This window comes from Strix uralensis, chromosome 1, assembly GCF_047716275.1.
Source record: "Strix uralensis isolate ZFMK-TIS-50842 chromosome 1, bStrUra1, whole genome shotgun sequence".
Lineage (NCBI taxonomy): Eukaryota > Metazoa > Chordata > Aves > Strigiformes > Strigidae > Strix > Strix uralensis.
Genome location: NC_133972.1, coordinates 55,636,079 through 55,660,441, shown reverse-complemented (window position 1 = coordinate 55,660,441; position 24,363 = coordinate 55,636,079). Strand labels below are relative to the sequence as shown.

The 24,363-nt window shown below is 38.1% G+C and overlaps 1 protein-coding gene across 2 annotated transcripts in view; it reads left to right on the top strand.

The window, feature by feature from the left end:
- The window catches only part of ITGB1 (integrin subunit beta 1), a 46,685-nt gene that overhangs the window by 9,902 nt on the left and 12,420 nt on the right, over positions 1–24,363 (top strand). For both annotated transcript variants that reach the window (XM_074867505.1, XM_074867514.1), the window contains exons 2-12: positions 10,366–10,435; positions 10,679–10,764; positions 12,310–12,532; positions 14,552–14,722; positions 15,027–15,265; positions 17,633–17,788; positions 18,756–18,851; positions 19,756–19,845; positions 20,579–20,719; positions 20,842–21,044; positions 23,028–23,266. In XM_074867505.1, the coding sequence (XP_074723606.1) occupies positions 10,366–10,435; positions 10,679–10,764; positions 12,310–12,532; positions 14,552–14,722; positions 15,027–15,265; positions 17,633–17,788; positions 18,756–18,851; positions 19,756–19,845; positions 20,579–20,719; positions 20,842–21,044; positions 23,028–23,266 (1,714 nt within the window). The remainder of the gene's footprint in view (positions 1–10,365; positions 10,436–10,678; positions 10,765–12,309; positions 12,533–14,551; positions 14,723–15,026; positions 15,266–17,632; positions 17,789–18,755; positions 18,852–19,755; positions 19,846–20,578; positions 20,720–20,841; positions 21,045–23,027; positions 23,267–24,363) is intronic.

The following is a 24,363-nucleotide window of genomic DNA, read 5'->3' as shown; positions in this document are numbered from 1 at the left end:
GCCTGACAGCCACCTGCCACTTTATATTTCCTCAGCACTCCTCTGTCCATGTGGAGGTCTGGTTCATTCACTGAGTCTTACGGAAAATGGGTTTTGATGTGGAGGGGAAAGGGGTGACTCAGGGTATTGCTCTGCCAGCCCAGCAAGCAAAGCTGCCTTGGGATGGTGGCGGGGTGGTCCACCAGTGGGAGTGCAGGGGCGAGGGTGGATTTTTTTTTTGGAGGTGGGGATGCTGTAGCACTGCTGTTCTTTCAGCAACAGTTAGCTTTCATCTTGGTTTTGGTTGCTGAAACTGTACCCTGGGTGTTAATGATAGCTACTGGTGGGTGAACACTGCCATGTAACGACAGAGTTTCCGCTGAGTTTGCCCTTTGCGGTGTGTCAGCTTCTGGCTTCCTGCAGTACCTGCAACGATAGCCAGCAAGATGTTTGCAACTGTTTTCTCTTAAAGAAATAGATGAGCGAGACATTGTATTAACTTAAATTCTCCAGCTTTTTACTTAAGAATGTACATGCCTCTGTTCTTTTCCTTTAAAAGAAAAGCTTGTATTAAAGTAAGTTTAGCCAGATTTTGGGACAGTCGTGGATATTACTAAGGCAGTACAGCCTCGGAAGCGTCAGTTACAGTAAGCTGTGTAAGAGCTATATTTATATGTTTAACTAAACTTTTCATTTCCCCCTGTGTGGATGAATATGAGGTTTAAGTTGCACAAAATTAAATAGTCTCTTTATGGGAGTAGTAAGTGGTGCAGAGTGTGTGGGGAATTTAATACTACCACAAGGAACATACACCCGTGTTTTCTACTAGAATGGCTTAAATCATTATGTGGCATTCCTAATTGTAATCTGCCTGAGATGGAAATGCTAAATTTAGCCAAGAAGTCCTGTAGACTGGCAAGACCTATGTAAACAAGCTAAATATTCAATTCACACTCTCCCCCGCAAAGAAAAAGGTGTCACGTTAAGCAAGAGGAGAAATTCAATTATTGTGGCAAAAATGACTGATGGGTCTGAAAGCATTTGAAAAGTGATGAAACAACAGATTATTTTTTTCGTCTTTTAATCACAATTATGTAAAGAGGTGCTTGCAATAATGAAAAACCTGAAATATGGAAAAATGCCTACTGCTAACAGTGAGGTTGAGTACAGTGAGAATTCTTACAAATTCAAGGAGACAGCATGCTTGGAGTCATTAAGGCTGTGATGGATGTGAACTACTAGAAACTTCTGTTGGCAAGAGTGTGGAAAATGGGTATTGCTAACAGTGATGGTTTTAAGGGGAAAAGAAATTGGTGGTTTGGTTCTTAACACTTGCATGTCCTCATTATATATTTGTCCTTAAAGAGGAAGCTCTCAAGGTGCACGTGTATAGAAGCCACTGTAGATACAGAAAACAGTAGTTTCAACCACAGTATGGTACCTGTGGGCTTCGGGTGTTAGCTGTTTAGCCTTAGAGAGGTGCTGTCTTTGTGGTGTGCTTGCATGCTCGCATAAGCAGTATATGAATAGGTTTTATTATTTTGTCCTTGGTTAAAATTCAAGGAGCTTCATAATGTCCTTGTAGGAATCCCAGCTTTCTGTGGGCAGGATGCACTGACATAGGATTTCTTAGTGAAAGAGAGGAATGCAGGTGTGTGATGGGGGGTGGAGGGAAATGTTCTGCTTTTTTATTCCAGACTTCAGTAAGCACAGTAGTTTGAGAGGTGTAGAGTAGCAAAAAGTAGTTGCAAACTAGCTTTTCAGAAAAAGATGCAAATGTTTTAGTTGAAACTAGGTATAAGCCATAGATAATAAACACCAGCAATATGCTTTTACTTTTTTAATTACATGTAGCTGCAGGCCTCTGCCTGGTCTGCTTGAGAATATGCAGAGTTGTATTTCTCTCCTAATTTGATGTGGAACATTTAAGCACAATACACCTGTTTGTTAGTTTAGTTTTCAAAAATACAGTTGTCAGTGTTTACCCTATAAATTGCAGTCTGTGGATAATTGCCTGGTAAAAATATCTAAACAAACATATGTGGAAAAAATAGTATTCTCATGAGAAAGAGCACCACTTCATTTGGCTCTTAAATGGTTTCCTATATGTGATGATCGTACGTGAGTTGTTTGCTCACATGAGGTGTGTCTAAGCACTACTTGCCTTTCAAGCATCAAGATGCTTTCCAAAGCAACTCCTAAACTGTGGAATCTTAGCTTCAAATTATCACAGAATCACAAAATCATCTAGGTTGGAAAAGACCTTGAAGATCATCTAGTCCAACCATTAACCTAACTGATTTATGACATAACGTTTTCTTGATCCGTTAAATACATAGTCTCTTTGTCTGTGTTAGGACCAAACTAGGGACAAGGATGGTTAATACAGCAGTGTTCTTAAATTAATAATTATTGGTTGTATGATAGTACTAAGGAGGTATAGTCATTAATTACAAACCTTCTGTGCATGGCAGTATGTACATATACAACATGAAACAAGATCCCTACTTCAAAAGTGATTCTGACTAACCAGTGTTAGTCCAGCCTGCGCCACAGTGCTCTCTGAAAGGCATTAGAACAAAGGGAAGAGATCAAGGTTGTGCTTAGGGTTTGCTGACTTGACAGGTAAAGGCTCTTTGTCCGTGACAGCATCTTCATGATGTTCCTGAGCACCTTTTCTCATTCTTTTACTTTCTGTCACCATTGTCAGCATGAAATCTGGACTTGTGTGACTTCTTAAATAGAAATATGTTATGAAAAGGCAAACTGATTAGGCTTTAGCAGCACTAGTATTCTTTACAATTTACTATGCAACTTGGTTTTGTTTGTGATATTATTTAGGTTTGCAGCCAGTTGCAGGAGTTTGTCATTAAGTGAAATTATCAATGGATTTTGCTAATGAAAACGTGTATAGAAATACAGTGTCATGAAAGAAAACATGGTATGTAATCTGTCCTGACTTAATAGGTTTGCTTCATTCCCTAGAAGTCTAAACTCAGTAGGTCTCTCCTTGCTTTCACCAGAAGCTTCCTGGCTGCCTTTAGTTGCTTGTTGGAGGGGAAGTATTCACTTTAACTTCTTTCAGTTCATAGTTCAGATTGGCCAGTTCTGCAATTAGAGAGGGATTTCAGCTCTGTGTACTAGCCAGAGTAGTCATACATGCTGCAGGAGGTTTGCAGTCAAAGGTCTCTTCTGTGTCTGAGTGTGAACATACATCTGTTTTCTTTCACTTTCTACTGGTTAGGGAATTTGGTGAGAAAGAAATAAAGCTCACACTCTGAATCATGGTCCCAAGACTATTTTTATCCCAATAAGCTGTAAAAGCTCTGTGTGTGTACATACATATTACCGGGAACAGGATCAGGAACCCACTTACGTCTTTCTTCCACCTTCCGCCATCTGAGTGCTTCAGTAGATAAACAAGAGTCAAAACTTTTATCAGCTCGTTTTCTGTCTCCATGCCTTCCATTCTTGGTAGCATAGCAGCTTTGGTTTAATAAAGAGCAGTAGACAGTGCTCTTACTCATATATCCTGTAGGGTGATAGAGCGTTCCCAGGAGATGTGAATTCAAATGCTTTGAGGCTGAGGAGGGACTGGAGCCCAGTTATCTTATTCTTGGATATGCCTCAGTGCTGTAAAGTACCTGGGAACCATTACCACCCTCTGTCATGTGAACTATCACAACTGCATCTACTACATGTTTTATCTTTCTCAAGGCGGAGAGATAACAACTATCAGAAAATGTTATCATCTGCAGTTGTTCTGAAATCAGTACCTCTTTTTTTCTGATTATAGAGGAAACTTATGTGTTCTATCAAGAAAAATCTCCATCTCCACCCCTCTCCCTGCAGCCAGGCACCTAACTTGGGTGGATTTGTTTCCACTCAGTAATTCAAATCAAGACCAAAAAATAATTTTCAGAAAAGTACCTAATTGCTTTTCATTCCACTATTTAGAACTGTCAATAAGTTGAGGGCTCCTGTGAAATCCAGAAACAAATATCAATAAATTCTCTATAAAAGGAGTAATATGGTCAAACTGTGCGAGTGCTCATGAAGTTAGCTGTTCTGTCTTGAAGCAGCTGTGTCCTGTATAAACTAACAAACATCCTGTACCATGAACAGCCTTCCAGATCTGTTCTCATGAGCTGTGGCCTCAGCCTGCTGGTATTTGTACATGAACATTTTCATGTATTCAGCTGAAGAGGCGATGTGATGCAGGTGTCCATGCTGGGTTTTCAGTAGTGGTTTTGGACCCACAAGTCTATTTTAGAGCCTAATGCTTACTGATTTTTCCCATTAAATCCAGTCCTTTTTGGTGAATTTTAAGCAACTTGATCTCTTGAGAATTTTTTTAGAGCTGTGAATAAACTATGGGTAGTAATGCACTGTAATTGAGAGTTTTAGCAAACCAGTTGTGTTACCATGTATGTTTGTCTGCCATACTAAGCAGAGAGGGCGAGGGTACAGTAGTTTTCATGCAGAGTCTGCAGAATTGTGATATGTTTCTCTGTGGTTCTGGCATGCCGAAATGTGTATTCTCCTCTTTTTTTGGACTCCCAACCCAACAGGGGCATCCACTGAACTAACCAGTGACATGCACTAATTGTGGCAGATAGATAACCTCAGATAACCGTACTGGAGGAGCAGTCTCCCTCACCTAAGCAGAAAATTAGTTTCCTGTAGATTTTAATTCTTTGTGATTAAAATGTAAGTCCTAACTGGTTTATTATATATTATTTTAACATACGATGCTCCACTAAAACAAGAGTGGTTGTGGAAGTGCTTATCGTGAGTATTTGGTGACTGCTTGTTTTATTCCATTAACTTAGAGATAATAACTGACAGAGAGAAATTAAGTCCAGTGTGAAATAGTACTGATTCTTTTATCCTGTAGTGTTACGGTAGCTGAAGTGGGTTATGCCTTAAAGCTTTTTCAGGACACAATTTGAGTAAGCAGTCTTGATATGATGAATTTTTTGTGTAAAAGCTGTTTCAGTGCTAAAGAATTTCTTATTTTGCACATTAATCTGGGTTAATGTCCCATTCTTTCCATATTACTGCAAGCAGTTCAAAACCTGCTACGTTTAATGTCTGCGAAGTTGCTGGGAAGGAAAGAACATCGTGGTCTTGATGAGCCATGCTGGTAGATAGATAGGCTGTTGAAAGCAGTCTTCTAGCATTTCAATTTGGATTAGGGTGCTGCAAAGTCCTGCACTGTCATTGTCTATATTGACTGTTTCCATTAAGCTCACTACCCCTATGTGGGGATACTCCGCTAGCTCATCTCTGATGGTGCAAGACTGGGAGCTGAGCCTGTCTGTGAAAGGCAGCCATCCCAGGGCTGGTCCACATCCAGGGAACAAATAGTTTTGCAGGGTGGGTTAAGGTTTTGGTTCTTTGATTAAAATTTCTTGCTTTTCAACCATCAGTGTTTACCCCAAATCTCCACTTCCATGAAGAAGAATGCATCATGTTGTTTCTTGATCTGGTGGTCCTGGAATTTACTGTGCAAGCAGTGTATCCCAGCTGTAATTCAGTATTACAATAACATTTACAGTGATTAAGTAAATAACATAGCTGTTAATGTCACAAATGAAGAATTGCCTATTTAAGATTAATTGGAAAATCTACACCACAAACTTGGAAGTTTTAATCAGAAATAACTCCTTGGTGTGAGATATTTTAATTTCTGTACCTGTGTCTTTCTGAGCAATATACTTCTCTCGAGACAGAGCAACAGGATGCCATTTTACCACTTTCATTTGCTGTACAAGCAGATGTGCTCAGAGTTTTGCGTGTCACGTCAAATTTGGGTTTGTACTTAACGTCCGTTGTGGGAGTTCTGGCCATCAGGAGCGCTGACAGAGATGTGGGTCATTGCTAGAGGTCTGTAGTGTCCGTATAACTACTGTCCCACGTCACCCGGGTTGTTTGGTTTCTCCAGTTAAGAAAAATTGCTGTGTCTTTTTTTTTCCTCCATTTTTTTCAGAAGTGTGAATGGGTTCCTTCTTGCCAGTCTGTAAAATTCATGCAGAAAAGTGAGGCCCTCAGCTGAAGTCAGTAAACCTTCTGGAGTGAAGGAGGAAGGAACTTTTTTAGCAGGGTAGCCATCAAGTCCTGAAACGGGTGTCTCCAGAGACTATTTAATTTTGCTTATTTTAGAAACATGTCTCTTCCTGCTCTTTTTATAACCAGAGCCTGGATGACTGGGAGTGGGGGCTGACTGTGACCACTGTAGTCCAGCATACAGCCAGATCTCTGTGGCTGAGAAGCAGTATCCTTTGCTTTTTTCCCCCCCAGTTTTCTTTTTCTCCATCCCCATCTCGCCACCTCCACCATGCCGGGATGAGCATTTTTGTACCCAGATGGCTGAAACTAGCCACTTTCTTTGTTGAATTAGTGTTTCAGCCAGATCTTTTCCTCGCTTGCTCCTTGATGGCTGCACTAATGCTAGCACTGGTCAGAAAGGAAAGCAGTAAGAATAATCAACCTCCCAGGGGTGTATAATCAACAAAGAAGATGGGGTGGCTTTCTTAAGTGACTTTCCATCCTTACACTAGGTGAAAGTGGCTGTAAACATAATCTCAGCTCTAGGAGGGATCAATTCCATACAGCATTTCTGAATCAAGCTTTAAACCTGTGAAAACGCAGCTGATGCAAAGAGGTGTCAGTCTGCGGGAAGCACGAATGCTAGTTTGAAAGTGTGAGATGCTTATTCATTTCTAGGTTTAAAAGTGTAATTAGAGTGGTGTGTGGGGATGTGAATAAGTAGACTGTATGGTTATTGCCTCAAAAAGGTGGCTCCCGCACAACTCCACTCTTACTGTATATTTAAATGTTTCCCCCGTGGTCTGAAGTGTGGTTATGTATTTCAGTAGAAAGCTTTGCAGCAAGGCACACTTCAGTATGCAGTAGGGACTATGCCTTGTAGTGTTTTCCTTTGCTTGGCATTGGCTTGGTGGATGCCAGAGTACTGGGTCAGCTGAGGAGCTGCTCGGCTGAGTAGAATAATACTGCAGTGGCCTAACGTGTTGTTAATGTTGTCTTAATTTTGGGATAAACTGTGGCCTGCGTCAGGTGAGGTGAAATGCTGAGCTGAAGAGTGGTGAGAGGACAGCAGCATAGCCAGTGATATTTCATTTCAAATGAATCAATGTTTCTATAACTCTTACAGTTTGGTTTTTTTTCTTGATCCCATTTGCCCAGTTAATTTTCTGCACAGGTGGTGTTGCTGTTCTAAGAAATTTTCAAAGTTGCAAAAGGCTTTACTGCTGTGGAGTAGTTAACTTAATTTCTAGATATCTTGATGATTAGCAGAATACAAAGGTGCTAAATATTTGATTTGCAAATTCAAAATTAGTCTCACTATGGAGAAATAATCCTTCCTTTTTCCTGTTGTCACTTAATGAGTCTCTCATTTCAAATTAGAAGCTCCAGAGATTTCCATCAAAACTGGTTTTATAAAGAAAAAATTCTCTTCAAGCATTACGGTTTGTAGAGGCAGTTAGCAAAAAAAACTTGGAAAGCAACGAGTCCAAACATTCGAGGTTATGGCCATGTTTGTCTTCCTAAAATATTTAACAAAAATAGAGTACGGTTCACAAATGTGCAGAAATAATTTTAAAATCAGTTTTTCAACAGCACACCATTTGCAGCCTTTTAAAAAGATCCAACTGGTGATATAGTTATTGAAGAGATTTCAGTTCTTGGCAAGCTTACCTTTTGTAAGCTTTGAGCTGCTTTTTTTGAGAGGCGAAGAAAACATCACTTTTTCAAGGATTCTGGGATAATTTTCAAGTATTTAATTAAAAAGGGGAGAACAAGTATAATAGGAAATATGTAAACGTTGCGCAAAAAAATTCATTTCTTTCTTGTAACAATGGGTTCTTTTCTGTTCCCATCATCTGTGGTTGAATGCTGACATGGGGTTTAGTTCCAGCTCCACCAACTGTTTCCAAAGGCTTCCTCTGGCTGTCTAGTGTAGTTAGGCGTTCTTTGTTTTGGTTTATTCCCTGAATAGAGAAATCTGCAACAGGGCAATCCACAGCACTAACCAGTGACTTGCAGGAGAATGTATTTGACGCTGTTGTGACCAGGCTGCTGCAGTGGCTAGGAGGAGGTCTGGAGCCTGAGGATGTGCATTGCTTTGCTTGCATTAAAGAACAATCAGAATTGAATACAAATTAGCAAACCTTTACTCGAGTTTTTCCAAAACTCAGCAGATGGAAAAGCTATTAGGCAGTGGAGGTAGAGGAAGCGAGCTAGCATGTGTCGGAGGGCAGGCGGCTTGCTTTGGGAGAGGCATTGGCTTGGCCATATATGGAAGAGGACATTTTCCTTGTTCACTTTATGGGCAATCTGTGCCCAGAACTACATTCATCACGTGGATGCATTTCCACAGGAACATTTCTCTTCCAAATGTTCTTAATCATAGTTTTCGCACTGTGTCACATCTTTGCTGACTTATTTATACAGTCTGCATGGGCTCGCTGTGCATCCGCTGCTGGTCTGCCCTAAAAAGGTGAACTGTTTATAATTTTCTTGTTTTGACTAACAGAAAAGACAGTACTAAACTGATGCCAGCAGCTTAATTTTTTTCTTACTGAAAACCCCACCCCATTCTGGTCTGTACTTAAAGCAAAACTGCTTCTAGAGTAACAAAATATCCTTTCATTTGAGGGAAGTAAGTGTTCGTGAAAGAGAGCTTTTGGGAATGAAGGACTGATCACCTCAGCAGCAATGGGCAGAGGGAAAAATTGGAATTAGATTCAGGCAATAAGTAATGTTCAAAAGTTAAGGTATAATGCACAGTTCAATTATTTCTTTGGTTTTTTTATCAGTAATTTCTTATGTGCAATGCAAAGTCATTCCACAGCAAATTGTCTTGATTCTCCTGTGTCTAAACTCCCCACCACCCTCTAGCTACGGCATCCACTGAAGAGTGGGCCAAAATGATTTATCAGAAAAATATGAACCATCTAATACTGTTGCTGGATACAATTTGTTAGCAAAGGATTGGCTTCTGTTTGAAACCTTCTCCACCAGATTTTAGAGCAGCTCTCCCTTCTCCGTTAGGTCTGGCTGGATGTGCAAAGTAACAATTATGAATGACCTCAAATCAGTGTGGGAAAATCAAAGCTCAACTGCTGTGTTAATTTAAGCATTGCTCACTTTGCTGCTAATTTGTATGAATAATAGTACATCTTCTAGAAAATGACAGGTTCGTTTTAGAAGACTGCCAAATTCACTTTTCCTTGGCAATATTGCAAGATATTTTTTAGAACAAAAAGGCATTAATAATATTGATGTTTCCAGGATGACTGGAAAGGCCTTAATTAGCAACAACATTTTAGGATGACCAAGGAAATTGGCAGCTATTGTCCAAGTTCTCAGAATTCTTACAAGGAATAAAAGAGAAATGGAGTTTAAAACAGTACCAAAATTTCAAAGATGTGACAACTGACCCTCACTGACTATCTGCTATTAGAGTGGAAGAAAATTTAGGAAAAAATGGTCTATTTGAAACCTATTTTTAGAATGTAATCCTAGCTCTGTAGTAAGGAGTGAAGTCTCACTGCTGATTAGGGAAAATGACAAGTCAGTAATCCTAAATTGTGGCATATAAACATTCAAATCTTGTCTCATAATGTGTATAATTATATAGTTTGTATGTATTTATTTTTTCTGCCAAGCTTTCATTAAGATTTATAGCACTGAACAAAGTGTAGAGTGTTTTTTCTTTAATAAGGATGTTGTCTAAAGAAGAAAAACGGGCTGAGTTTATATCAAAGATGCTTTATGTTTCGTATTGTGAGACAAAATTTCTAGTTTGGAGTATAAGGTGCAAAGTTAGGCTGTAAAATGCCCTTTGAAGATTCTGAGGAAAATATTTTGTAAGGGGCCTTGATGTTTATCTTAAAACAGAGACTTTAACAGAGAAACTCCATTTCCGTCTTGTGTTTCTGTGTTATCTTTATTTAGAAGTCTCTCTCTGATAACATTCAGAGCATAAATATTTTTTTATAAGATGTTAATAGATTGGTTTGGGTTCTTCCCACCACCAACTGAAGAGCATTTCCAAATTTCTCATAGCTTGCTGGTTTACCTAGCATAAGAGTATTTCAAAATAATTTAAGAAGCTACCCTGTTTGAGGCCACCTAAATGCAGTTTAGCCCACAAACATGGTTGTATTAGAGCAAAGCTGTCCAGCTAGTACAACTAAGATAATTTGATTTGCATCTGCTCCATGTTCCTTTTGTCTTCTGAAACAGTTACCTGTCAGCAGTTTCATGCTTTGGTTTTTTTTGGTGGTGTTGGTTGTTTTTTTTTGCTTACTCGTTACGATAAATCATAAAATTTGGTGTTCTGTTTTTGTATTTCAGACTAATTTAAAATTGGTCACATGGGCTGGCATCCTCTGTTGCTTGATATGGAATGGATTTGCTCAGCAAGGTAAGTCACTTGATTTCATTGCAGCAGTTTAATATTGCTTTGAAACTATATATATTTAGCAGTTATTTATATAGATAAATATATCATTGTTAGATGCATGCTAATGGCAATATGTCAATCATATCTCGTGTTAATAACCTGGTTGTAGTTAGAATTTAGTTTACAAAGCCAGAATGAAATAAACTAAAATTCTGTTGTTGCTGGCAACTTTTTATAAATTGACTGATTTGTGTTCTTTGCTAGGTGGAAGTGACTGCATAAAAGCTAATGCAAAATCATGTGGTGAATGTATACAAGCAGGACCAAACTGTGGTTGGTGTAAAAAAATAGTAAGTGTTGTTTTTATGGTTTGATTTTTTTTCCCTTGGTTTCAAATTTTAGTAAATACTTTAGCTGTATAGAAATGTCTATTTTCATTAATAATAGTTTACTGTTTCAAATCTTCAATTTGATGCTTATTTGTACTTAAAAATTCAGATACTGTGAATTTCCTGATGTCCTGATTTGGGTATAAGTGCTTTTCACAATGTGTTTACTTCTCCTTTTTTAAATCTTAAGTGTATACAGACCCTACAGGCTGTCTTACGGTTATTTAAAATCATTCCATCGTGAAATCTGTCTGGGTATGCTTAATTATATTCTTCCAGTGACATTAGAGTAAGAGGTAATTTTAGACAGACAGAGGTGGAGTAGGGGAAGAGATTGAAGATTTTCTTTTATAGAAGAAAGATGTTAAGATTTTAGGTTCTTGTTGTTGGTAGACCGGGGGGGAGGAAGGAGATTGGTGTGGGTGGTTTGTTTCCATATGAAACATAAAAAGAGTGCTTTCTTACATAATTAAAAAATAAATTCAGAAATACAAAATGTAAGACAAGCTTAAATTGTGTGATTTAACCAGTGTATGATGAAGTGTCTTCTTCAGGTTAGAAACAGAAGAAAATGTTTTCTACAGCTGCTCTCCAGTTTGTTACTGAAAACTGGGAAATTTTCCTGTTTCTTGCTAGAAGATGAAAATGTATATTTATTTCCATATAGTACCTACTGACTATCTCCCAAACCAGCTTACAAACTTTAAACATTTGATTAAACTGACTAAAATTTGGCCTTGAGCTCTCAGATTCATTGTAGGTCCTACTCACCAAAAACTGACAAGCTTTAAGATATATTTATTTATATGTGTATTTTTGTGGGGGGGAAAAAAAAAACAAACCAGAATTGTGAAGTTTCTCAGTTAGAAGCCTTATTTATTTATATTTGAGGTTAAAGCTTTTTTTAGTTTGAGGTAATGGTAACTTGTTGTTCAGAACAAAGTTACATATTGGTTTTGCTTATGGATCTCACTTTCAGATTGAATTTCCCCAAAATAAAAGAGTTGTCGTCTGCCTTTCCCCTGCTCTGTCAGCATATTGCCATTTTGTTGTGGAGTACCAAAGTACACTTACATAATCTTTAATTAAAACCTTTTTTTAAAAAAAAACGTTAAAAGGGAGGATAGTTGCCAAGTAGGCTGTACAAATAGGTTCACATTATTGATGACTACGTGAAGATGAGAGCTTTTTCTACCTGCTATCACTTCTAGAGTAGCCAATTTAAAAGGATATCCTGCCAGAGGATGTTATGTCGGAGGTGACATTGGACGACTTTTTTTTTTTTTTTCTTCATCTTACTTACATCTTACAGACAGATAAGTATAAGTAGATGCAAACTCCTGGACTAAATAATAGTCACCGATGTATTTAGTATAATTTAACATACTTCAGGACTGTGTGTTTAATGGCTGATCTTTATAATTTTTTTTAAAGTGTTATTGTGGGTAGAGTATAACAAATTGCAGATAGCTGTAAACTTGATACTTTTTTGCCTGTGTTTTCTAGGACTTTTTGCAAGAAGGAGAACCAACATCTGCCAGATGTGATGACTTGGCAGCACTAAAGAGTAAAGGCTGTCCTATGGAAGATATAGAAAATCCCCGAGGTGACAAACAGGTGCTTGAAGATAGAGAAGTAACGAATCGTAAGATAGGTGCTGCAGAGAAGCTGAAACCAGAGGCCATTACACAGATCCAGCCACAAAAATTAGTACTGAAACTCAGAGTCGGTAAGGACGGTTTCATTCTAGTCTTGGGATGATTTTTCTGTCACCACCACATCTGCATTTTTTGTTTTGAACGTGTAACCATTTACAGAAACTACTATTGTTCAGATAACCTGAATGATAGCAGAGCCATTCAGGTCAGCCCCAGGTGTTTAGATACTCCAAATAGTGTTTGATTTTTATGAAAGTTTAGATATTATCACTTGTTCCCAATAGAACTTAGGAGAAAATAGATACAGCATGGATTGATACATATATCAAAAAGGTAAAATTGTTTTGTTTTCAGTATTTTGTAGGTTATTTTCTATAGTGTGGCTTCTTAGAATGAAAGTCGAGGAGTGAGCAAAAACTTAGAGAAGTTATGAGAGCATATGCTTTTCCTTGAAGTACTGTCGATGCTTGAAGTCTGCGTGTCTGAACTGAATGGTTTTGTAGTTATGCAGCAAGATTTTTGGATTGCTACATAAACTACTTTCCAGAGGCTAAAGATGTGGACACAGGCCTACAGTAATGAGAACAAAGTAGTTGTGTACCATTTCCAGCCCTAAAGAGAACTTTTATTTCATTCAAATGAGGGGAAAAAAAACAGGGCTAGTAGCTCATACAGTACTTGAGCACAATGGAGGTTGTCCTTAAGGAGATTGCAGGTACTGCAGGTGCATTCAACAGCTACCTTGTACTTACCTGGAATAAGAGCCTGCACTCAGCGTCAGCTGCTTGGTAGTAATTGCCTTAATAAATGCAAGATGATCTGAAGAAGCTTAGCGTGATGAGGAGAGGAAAGGAATGTTATTTTGCAATTTTGGTATTGTCCCTATTTATTTCTAATGTGACCCTTTCAGCTTCAAACCAAATTATTCCTCTTTTGACATGGAAGTTTCTGCATCAGAACATACGAGGGACCTGGACAACCAGAACCTAATTAGCCCAAAAATTATTACTCTGTTTATAAGCACTTTTTTTGTTCATAAGTTCTCTGATGACGGATTGTGTGCTTACAGAGGGGGATATTTGCTTTCTCTGCAGGCTTTTTCAAAAACAGTAGCTAAGGAAAATATAAAGTTTTTAGGTTTTGGTTTTAGTGGTTGTTCTTTTTGCAGGGTTTTTTCTTATGAAAACCATGCTGCCCTTCTAAGAGTTTCCCCAGTTTGCTAATTTTGCTCATATTAAGCAAATGTTTGCTAATTACCAAGCAGACTTCAGCAGCTGCAATATCACCATTTAACTTGAGTGACTGAGAGGAGTGGGGGGGGGGGAAAACTTCCAATTCTATTCCTTATTTCATATATAACAGGCAAAAGAATACTTTTCCATTTTCCGGCAGGGGGTGTAATTCTTCTGCAGTGTCTTTCAACATCAGAGTCTTGAGACTACAGCTTGATAGAAGAGAAAGATATCAACAAACTCTTTAATCACTCAGTATCTTGAGTCACAGCCTGAGACTACAGGCTTCTCTTGGCAAAACTGAGGGTCTGGGCTTACAATTGCAACAAATGGTAACTTGCTGTTATCTCGCTGTCGTTTCTGTGCTCTCAGCCTCTATTTGATGTAAAGTAATTTGAAATATTCCATCCAGAACTGATTGTTCTTTTATAAACCTTTTTAAAGAATGTGAGTTTTTTTGAACTAAAACCCTGAGAATTTTTTGAGTAATCTTGGATGCAAATAGATACTGAAAACTTGTGCTATTAGATCTTACAGGAATCTTGTTAAAATATCGCAAGTATGAAGATTTGAAATTGCAGCAACTAAGAGAGGCTTGATTTTTGGCAGGCTAGTATTTTCTACGGAAAGATAAAATACTGTGGAAGTACGAAGTTGAACATTTGAAAGAAGTACTTGAAATTTTTTTCATCTTAATTTGATGTTAAGCATTTTTATTTACAGGAGAAAAAAATCACTCATCTGTAGTTCAAAACCTCCATCAGTATTTCAAAGCTTTTCCTTAAAAAGGCATTTTTCTTCCTAGTGAAGTTGTAGAACTTTTAATGGTTTCTATTTGTTGTTTAATCTCTGAAACAGGGGAACCTCAAACATTTTCACTAAAATTTAAGAGAGCTGAAGACTACCCCATTGACCTTTATTATCTTATGGACCTCTCCTATTCTATGAAAGATGATTTAGAGAATGTGAAAAGTCTTGGAACTGCTCTGATGTTAGAAATGGAAAAAATAACTTCAGACTTTAGAATTGGTAAGAAAGATTTTCCTATTCTAAAAAAAAAATAAAAATCAAGTTTCCTTCCTGATGTTTTTCACATGACTGTGTATGAAGAGGTTTGGGGTTTTGTTAAATTAGCAGTATTATGGCAGATATTTTAATACATAGAATCTGTTGAGGAACATGAGAGTACTTGATGTTTATGGAGAAAGTGGAACATAAACAAGTATGAGAGCTCTTTCTGATGTCAGTTCAGCTACTTGCAATCTGTTGTGTCATAATATAAATAAGAGACTTCCATTCTTCAACTTATAGGGTTTTTGTTGTTCTGTCTTAGGTTTTGGCTCTTTTGTGGAGAAAACTGTGATGCCATATATAAGTACAACACCAGCCAAACTCAGAAATCCTTGTACAGGTGACCAGAACTGTACGAGTCCATTTAGCTATAAAAATGTGCTCAGCCTTACCAGTGAAGGAAATAAATTCAATGAGCTTGTAGGTAAACAGCACATTTCTGGGAATTTAGATTCTCCTGAAGGTGGATTTGATGCAATAATGCAGGTTGCAGTTTGTGGGGTAAGTGTGTATTAGTTTTCTTTACTACTCTGTTAGATTAAAATTGTTTGAATACAGCCTTAGTGTTTTATGGTGGCTGATGTTTGAACACGTCATCTCATGCTAGCAAGGCAAGACAGACTAGGCAGACTGCATGGATGCATGTATTTGTCTTTCATAGAGACCTCTAGTGAGTGAATGGAACCAGGAAATGGGAAAGTGCCAATTAGAGGTCACATTCACAGCTGAAGATGCGTTCTAGAGACAAAGTTTTTAAAGTTAGCTGTAAAAGCAGAGTCAAGTTCTGCTCAAAAGTGTATGAAATGCTGAGTAAATAACTACTCTCAAATTATTTCAAAGCTTTATATGCTTCTTGTAGTTGTTGCTTCAGAATGGTTTGGTGGATTGTAACTTCTACTAGCTTCTCAGACAGAAGTAGAGGGAAACCTGGTTTTTGTTTATTTTTGAAGATCTGATCTAGATCACTGCATTCTTCATTTCCGTAGTCTAACAGACCATTCTATGGACCTGTACAACATGGACTCCCAAAAAAGTGATAACTGAGTTTATTGCTTTGTTATCGTGTTATTTTTGCAGTTGATCAATGGAGTCAGGACTTTCTAAAACAATCTAGAGTCTTATTTTAACAGTATTAATCATAAGCCTTTTGGGTTTTTTGTTGTTGTTTATTTTTGGTGGTTGTGGTGGGTTGACTCTGGCTGGATGCCAGGTGCCCACCGAAGTCACTCTATCACTCCACCTCCTCAGCTGGACAGGTGAGAGAAGATATAACAAAAGGCTTGTGGGTTGAGATAAGGCCGGGGAGAGATCACTCAACAATTACTGTCACAGGCAAAACAGACTCAACTTGAGAAAATTAATATAATTTATTTCCAATCAAGTCAGAGTAAGATAATTAGAAATAAAACCAAATCTTAAAACACCTTTCCCTCACCCCTCCTTTCTTCCCAGGCTCAACTTCGCTCCCGATTTTTCTTCCTTCTTGCCCCCCAGCAGTGCAGGGGGATGGGGAATGAGGGTTGCAGTCAGTTCATCACACATCATCTCTGCTGCTCCTTCTTCCTCAGGGGGAGGACTCCTCACACTCTTCCCCTGCTCCACCGTGGGGTCCCTCCCATGGGAGACAGTCCTCCACAAACTGCGCCAGCGTGGGTCCCTTCCATGGGCTGCAGTCCTTCAGGAACAGACTGCTCCAGCATAGGGGGTCACAAGTCCTGCCAGCAAACCTGCTCCAACGTGGGCTTCCCACAGGGTCACAGCCTTCTCCAGGCGCATCCACCTGCTCCGGTGTGGGGTCCTCCCTGGGCTGCAGGTGGATCTCTGCTCCCCAGTTAACCTCCAAGGGCTGCAGGGGCACAGCCTGCCCCACCATGGGCTGCACCATGGACTGCAGGGGAATCTCTGCTCCAGCACCTGGAGCACCTCCTCCCCCTCCTTCCTCACTGACCTTGGTGTCTGCAGAGCTGTTTCTCTCACATATTCTCAATCCTCTCTTCAGCTGCAGTTGCACAGGTTTTTTTTTTTTCCCCTTCTTAAATACATTATCCCAGATACGTTATCCACTGTCGCTGATGGGCTTGGTCTTGGCCAGCAGCAGGTCTGTCTTGGAACCGGCTGCCATCGGCCCTATCAGACATGGCGGAAGCTTCTAGCAGCCTCTCACAGAAGCCACCCCTGTAGCCCACCCCCACCTGAACCTTGGCACACAAACCCAACACAGTGGTAACTGGTATTTATGTGACACATTTATATGGTCTTATCTCTTTAAATTAACTAGAACTTCAACTTGATGGAAGAATTTTTAAAAAATAGGAAAGGGTAGGTTACAGAATTAATTAGGCCCTGCAGTTGTGGGCCAGGATGCTTGTGGGACAGTGAAAAAGGGCACTCATCTGGCAAGCACTATGCTGCATACGAATCTGGACTAGAATGTCAAAGCCTGATGATTCTTCAGAGCCTAGTGTCAGGCAAGCCACAATCTTCCAGTTCGAGACTGCGGCAGTGCTCTACATGCTAATGTCCGCTGTGCTCAGGCTGTGTGGTAGTGACATAGAAGTGGACTTGGCATTGAAGAACTGGACAGACATGCCCAACTTCTAAAAACTTATCATTCTTCGAATACTCTAGTGAAAACTGAACAGACCAAAGTATGTCTCAAAAAGAACGTTTCTTGCCTTTGGTGAAAAGCCTGCAACAGATGTTTTGGAGCAGACAATTAAGTGCAAGTGCTTTTAAGGTTTGAGTGGATTATATGATTTCCAGGGTGACACTTTTGCAGTATGGCTTCTCCAAAGTCTGTCTTTTATCTCTCAATGCTATAAAATAAATTGGTGCAAAATACCAAAAATCCATTTTTTGTTTCCCAAGGAACAAATTGGCTGGAGAAATGTTACGAGACTATTAGTGTTTTCCACAGATGCTGGATTTCACTTTGCAGGAGATGGTAAACTTGGTGGAATTGTATTACCAAATGATGGGAAATGTCATCTGGAAAATAATATGTACACAATGAGCCACTATTATGTAAGTCTTTACATCTTATTCTAGAGAAATTAATACTTTGTGATGCTTAAGGTCAAAAAAACTCATTAGGTCGCCTAGTATAGTTTCAGATCGCTACATCTTTTGAACTTTACCCATTTACCTCTGTATTGCATCAAGTGAGTTTAGCTTAACTAAAGCAGATGTGCAAGAATTAATCCAGTCTTGATTGGAAAATTTCAAGAAATGGCAACTTTCACACTATGATTTTTGTTGTTGGATTTCAACTTTTTAAATAATTAATAACCCTGCATGTCCACTGGCAAACTGGTGGCTCTGTCCCATTATTTTATCATTTTGTTAGTCAGAAAGTCAGAAGTATTTTACTACTGTAAAAAATAATGTAAAATAGAGAGCTTCTTGGTAGGTGTTTTTAAGACAGCTTGAAATCTTGCAAAGTTTATGATAAAAGTATGCTTAACAACATTGACTCATAGTTTGTTGATAAGTAGATCAGACAAAATGTGAAAAGAAGAATATTTACTGAATGGGGTAAACACAATAAGCTTTACAAATTTTATGTGTTCATATATTCCTAAAGTTATGTGAGCTATTTTTCAGTAAAAGCCTAAAATTAATTCAGTTTTATTGAGTCTTTTCTTTACAAAACAGTGCAAAAGGTAGTGGTTTTCACTGAGATAAGTCATATGGAAAATTACCAAAGGTAATTTTCTGAGAACATTGAGATTAGGGATTTAACCTGAAGACTTTAAATGTCAGGGAATACAATAATGTTATTGTGGAAAAAGCACCTACCTTCATGGGGCATATATGGAATCTTTTCAATTTGTTTTCAGGTTACTTTGGTTTAAACTGTGACATAAGATGGCTAGTTAGAAGTCTTATGTATGTTTCTAAAGGTGGTTTGTTTTTATGATGTCAGAGTCTTTCTGATTGTTTTCGAGCATGTGTCCCAGATTTGAATTGCATTTATGCTTGATTTTTATAGGATTATCCTTCTATTGCTCATCTGGTACAGAAGCTTAGTGAGAACAATATTCAGACAATCTTTGCTGTTACTGAAGAGTTTCAGGCAGTTTATAAGGTAAAGATAAAAAACACGTGTTTCTGGTTTCTGTACTCTTTCCCCCCTGTTAACACAAAGACTGACTAGATTTGCTTTGAAATTATTAAAATTGCTTGATTTGAAATTAAAATAAGTTTGGAAATGATCATGGATGGTTTTATTCACATTTTTATTATTAAGTCTTTTCTACTTGTTCAAATTAATACTGAGTGCATGTGTAATTGCCAAGGAGAAAGTGCCCCTCCTCCTTAGCCCTCTTTATAGGTAGAAGGAAGTGGAGAACAGATTTGCAGTGCTACTTTTTATGAACATTTTTACAACAAAATAGCTGAGGGAGTTGTGGACACTGAATCAAGAGACACACTTATGAAAGAGCATATTTTGTCCTTTGTGGTCTATTTATATTCCTCCTGTTTAACTAAACTGCTGGATGTGATTGTGAAACAGGAAATGACTGTGTAAAGGAGATGCATATTTTTCATCATTTTAACCTAACAAGGTATTTTTCTTTTTTTAGCTATATTCAAGTTGTAAGTGGTTTTTACTTTTTGTTGGAAATCATCTTTTATCTGTCTATCTTTAATGCACTAGAAGCGTGGTGCTGCTTCTTTAAGATCTTGAAGATACCTTGTATGTGGTCAACTTGTACAAGAGGAGGTCTTAGTATTCTATTACCAAATTTGACATGAAAATGCAGAGGAAAAGAAAAGGCTGGATATTTATTTATACTAGTAGTGCTGTGTATAACCTCAAAAATCATGAAGATCACCAGCAACACTTTAGCCTTCTTGTTTGAAGTACTTGGTCTTGACTAGTTAATCCACCAAAGCATTATATCACCATATAGATATTTATAGTACAAATTATACATTGTTTGTTAGTGAGACTTTAATTTTCCTTTTACTTTTGTAAATATTGAAAGGAATTGAAAAATCTGATACCAAAATCTGCAGTGGGAACATTGTCTTCAAACTCCAGCAATGTGATTCAGCTGATCATTGATGCATACAATGTAAGTTCACCTTTTATTCAGGTTGTGTTTATTTTTCTTGCTTCTAAGTTGTTATGAGTTTTTTCAGGCAGATACTCTAAGGTGGATTTTATTTTTTTTATACAAAATACAAAGTTAGTACACTAAACTAAAAATATACCACCATTGCAGTAAAACCACATTAGACATACAGACACTATGGCCATAAGAGGTTAGATGACAAAGATGTATTCTTAAAGCCACTTAAAACAAAACTACAAAGAAAAGTTATTATCCATGTTTTCCCTTTTTAAAAAATAAAACCCACAACCAAAAATCCCACTGTTTCTTCATCATCTTCAGTTCTTGCCTTCTTTCCACATGAAAGAGAAAAGGGCCGTTTTGCAACCATTTGACCCCAATGTCTGTATCAACCTTAGGGACCTCCTAAGGTTTGCCCCAAAATATTTTCTTCATAGCTGTGTTGTGTAAATGGCCCCCATTTCTCCTTTGGAGTACACGGGGCAAACAAGTGCCTCCAACATCCATGGAGACCTGCCCTGGCCCTGCATAACAGGGTTCAACCATGAGAAGGGGTCACCACGGTGTGACTATGGGCAGCCCTGGGCTGGTGTTTCTTGACATGTTGGAATTTAGGTAATTCCAGTGTGCCCATGGGATTGGCATTTAGACTGTGCATAGTTGTGTAGTGTCTTTTCTTCAGCAAAATGCTTGTGCAACTCAGTTCGAAGTTAGCTAATAACTATTGGTTTAGTCCCTTTCTTCAGAGGTTATCCTGGAAAACAGTAAGCTACCAAAAGGAGTGACAATCAGTTATAAGTCTTTCTGCAAGAATGGAGTGAATGACACGCAGGAAGATGGAAGGAAATGTTCTAACATTTCAATTGGAGATGAGGTAACTTACAGAATATGTGCTGCCACTAAAAAATAAAATATAAACACTCAGGTGTTGGTTTTTTTTAATAGTACAGACAAAACTCCTTTTAGTAATGTAGCACTCTTTATTTTTCTTTGCAGGTTAAATTTGAGATTAATGTAACAGCTAATGAATGTCCAAAGAAAGGACAAAATGAAACAATTAAAATTAAACCACTGGGGTTCACTGAAGAAGTGGAAATTAATCTACAGTTCATCTGTGAATGTCAGTGTCAAAGTGAAGGAGAACCTAATAGTCCAGCCTGCCACGAAGGAAATGGAACATTTGAATGTGGTGCATGCAGGTAAACAGATTTTTTTTTTTTTAAATTTTTGCAAGAGAGAAGTATGAGCAAGACCCCTTAACTAGGGTTTATTTGATTTTTTTTAAACTAATTTTTTTAGTGAAAGGACAAGAATTGCTATTATGGACCTGTTTCTTTTAGGATATTTTGACATACTGCCTTATCTCTACAAATAATGCCTATGCTGAAATTCCTAGTATTGATCATTAGATTGGCAGTATTGTACAAGTCAGAATTCAAATTTGGCCTTGAGTCAGTACCTTTAAGGATATAGGTCTTACTGCTTTTCCTCTTCCTTTATTTAATTTTGAGGTCAATGTAATAGGGCAAAATTATGGATTTATGGGACAAAATGAATGGAATTACTTTGTTTTTGCCAAGTATTCATACTGATCTAATTATACCCTTCTAATGTGAGGTCTGTTGATTTTGAGAAATTCAAAGGCTTCCTAGTTTTTTGGTAGGAGCTCCTACCCAGATTGGCACCAGTTGTTTCATAGCAGGAAAGAGTGAAAATCATAGAAGAATCACCTTTTATTTTGGATGACATCTCAGTCTCTTCTTCCTGCTTTATTTCTAACCTTTTGGAATCTTGTTACAATGTTTCTCCTAATTGCATATATCTATAATTCTTTCAGAATATATATAATTTTTTTGTATACTTATGCCTTTGAAATGTCCGTTATTGCCCATCACAGGAATTAGATTACACATGTATTCCTTATTACACATTTGAAAATAAGTAAAATGATAATGGATTTTCTGGAATTACACGCAATGAAAGCAGAGCAAAATCTTAGAGTTTCAGTGAAGACTGGTTGAAGATCAACCTAATAAATCAAAGTTTAAGCCTTCCTCCCCCCCACCCCCCAAGAAACCTACAGCAAAAGTGAAAACTGTTTCTTCTTGGAAACCCTTGAGAGGAGAATGGTAAAAGCAGAATAGAATTAAGATCTTCTCCAGGAAAACAAGATGCAGGACTTTGGAAGACAGTACTGGTTCCTCCTCAGTGAACTGTAACTGAAATAAAGTGTAGAATTCTCATTCCTCATGGTTTAATATATGACTTATTAAAAATGAAGCAAAATATACGGACTTCAGTCTTAGAGGACTATTGGTGTAGGATGGACTAACATCTGCCTGATGAAGTTGGTGGTGGTAGTTAACAGGGTGTTTGAAAGACTGAGGTATGGCCCCCTAAGGGCTTAGTATTCTGTATGTTGAGGGATAAGCCACTTTGAATCCAGTATTTGTGGTTCATTGCTCCATTTTGCAGTAAGTTTTTGATGTTCCCTTTCAATAAGGAAAACAGATTTTCCCATCTTTGTGTAGAAAGACTTCTTAAAGTTGGTATCACTGTCACTGGTGTCCCCATGGTTTCATGTCAGGGAGAACAGACTGGTGGGTAAGAACTGCCTTTTGTAATCATAGCAATTTCCCAACTGAACTGTTGTCTCTTATGCCCCACAGCAGTTTGTTAATCACTGCTGGAAACAAGAACAACCTCTGTTTGTTCATTGATATTTTAGCCTTGATAATGAGAAGTGCTGATCCCCAAAGATCTCAGCTGAATGTGCTGGTGCTCAGCAGCTCTGAAGATCATCTACTCCCCTGCCTAATTGCTGTTCATGGGAAATCTTTTTATTGAAAGGTGACAGCAGCTACAGTGAACTGTCACTTAAAAATAATTATTACTCTGTCACATGAGAGAGGGATTAATAGTGGTTATGTGGCAATTTAGTTAGAGGTGGTGACACATAGTTTCTTACCTGGCACGTCAGCATAGAAGCAACTTAGTCCAGTTTGCTCCAGCATCTCCAAGAGCGTCTATGTAGGTGTCATCTAGAAATCTCATTTGAAGTTTAACTCTGAATGTTCCTTGAGAGAATAGTCACTTTTACTCCTGTTCTTTCTGCTATTTTTGCAGTCTTCTTACTGTATGACTTTTAAGTTTACATTTTCAGTCGTGTTTTTACCTTGCAGATGTAATGAAGGACGTATTGGAAGACTATGTGAATGTAGTACAGATGAAGTAAATAGTGAGGATATGGATGCTTACTGCAGGAGGGAGAACAGTACAGAAATATGCAGTAACAATGGAGAATGCATTTGTGGACAATGTGTATGCAAGAAAAGAGAAAACACCAATGAAGTGTATTCTGGCAAATATTGTGAATGTGATAACTTCAACTGTGATCGATCAAATGGTTTGATTTGTGGAGGTGAGAAACTACTTGAGTTTTCTGGAGGCAGAACTGGCCAGCAGTTTACAAGTCTGACAACTCTACCCTGTAGAGTAGTGATACTTAGGTTAAAGACCATAGCTACTTGATAAGAGAGACGAGAATATCCACAGATTTAGTGATTGAAAATGTCTATTAATAAAACAGCTCTCTGTGATGACAAACATGTAGTGTGTTAATACACATTTCACCTTCCTTGAACGACAGATACAAGAAGGGTGTAAAGTGAACTTGACTTCTGCTGTTTATTACAGAATTACCCTCAGGTATTATAGTAAAGAATGCTGAGACAACTGGCCAGAGATTATAATGTTAACTGGCTCAGTGTAACCACTGTGTCAATAAAAAGAGATAATGACCTCAGCTTGTAATAGTGAGTGCTTGACTCTGTGCTTGACAAGATACCAGTGAGATGCTATCTTGAGACTATTCTGAAAGATAAGTGAAGATTAGAACATGCAAGGTCCAGAAAAACACCTTAAGTGCCTGAAATAAGACTCTGATGGCAGTTAATTCTTGAAATCAAAAGCAATTTGGAAAATCCTCCAGCAGCCAGTGTTTAAATTATTTTGCTTGCATGTATTTTTGTCCTATAACTTTCCTAGGCTGCTTTGTTCATGGAAGTACCTGGTAGAAGTGTAACTACTACCTCAATTTTGACTGTGGTACAAAAATAAAACAGAGAAGCCACTAAGCTTTAACTGAATTATGAGAATACCTCATCTGATTTGCTCAGAATACTCTATTGGTCATCAGCTCCACAAAGGATAGGAGCAATGGTGGTGATGTTCCAAAATATATGGTGACAGATAAGTATTGACTTAAACACTTTATTCTCAGTGGAGAAGGAGGGGTGTAGCCAAAGATCTTTCCATTTCATCCAAGTCGCCCTTCTGGAGATACAGGTTTCTTGTTTCCTGTGTAGGGAGTGTAAGGAGCATAAGGTTTAGTTGGGTGGGTGAGGTCAGAAGTACAGCAGCTGAATGGTGGTGTTCTAGGACACCAAAGGGGTTTCATTTTTCTGTGTTGTGAAGTCTGTTAGTGCATTCCTCATCTTCTTAGGTCTTGCTTTATAA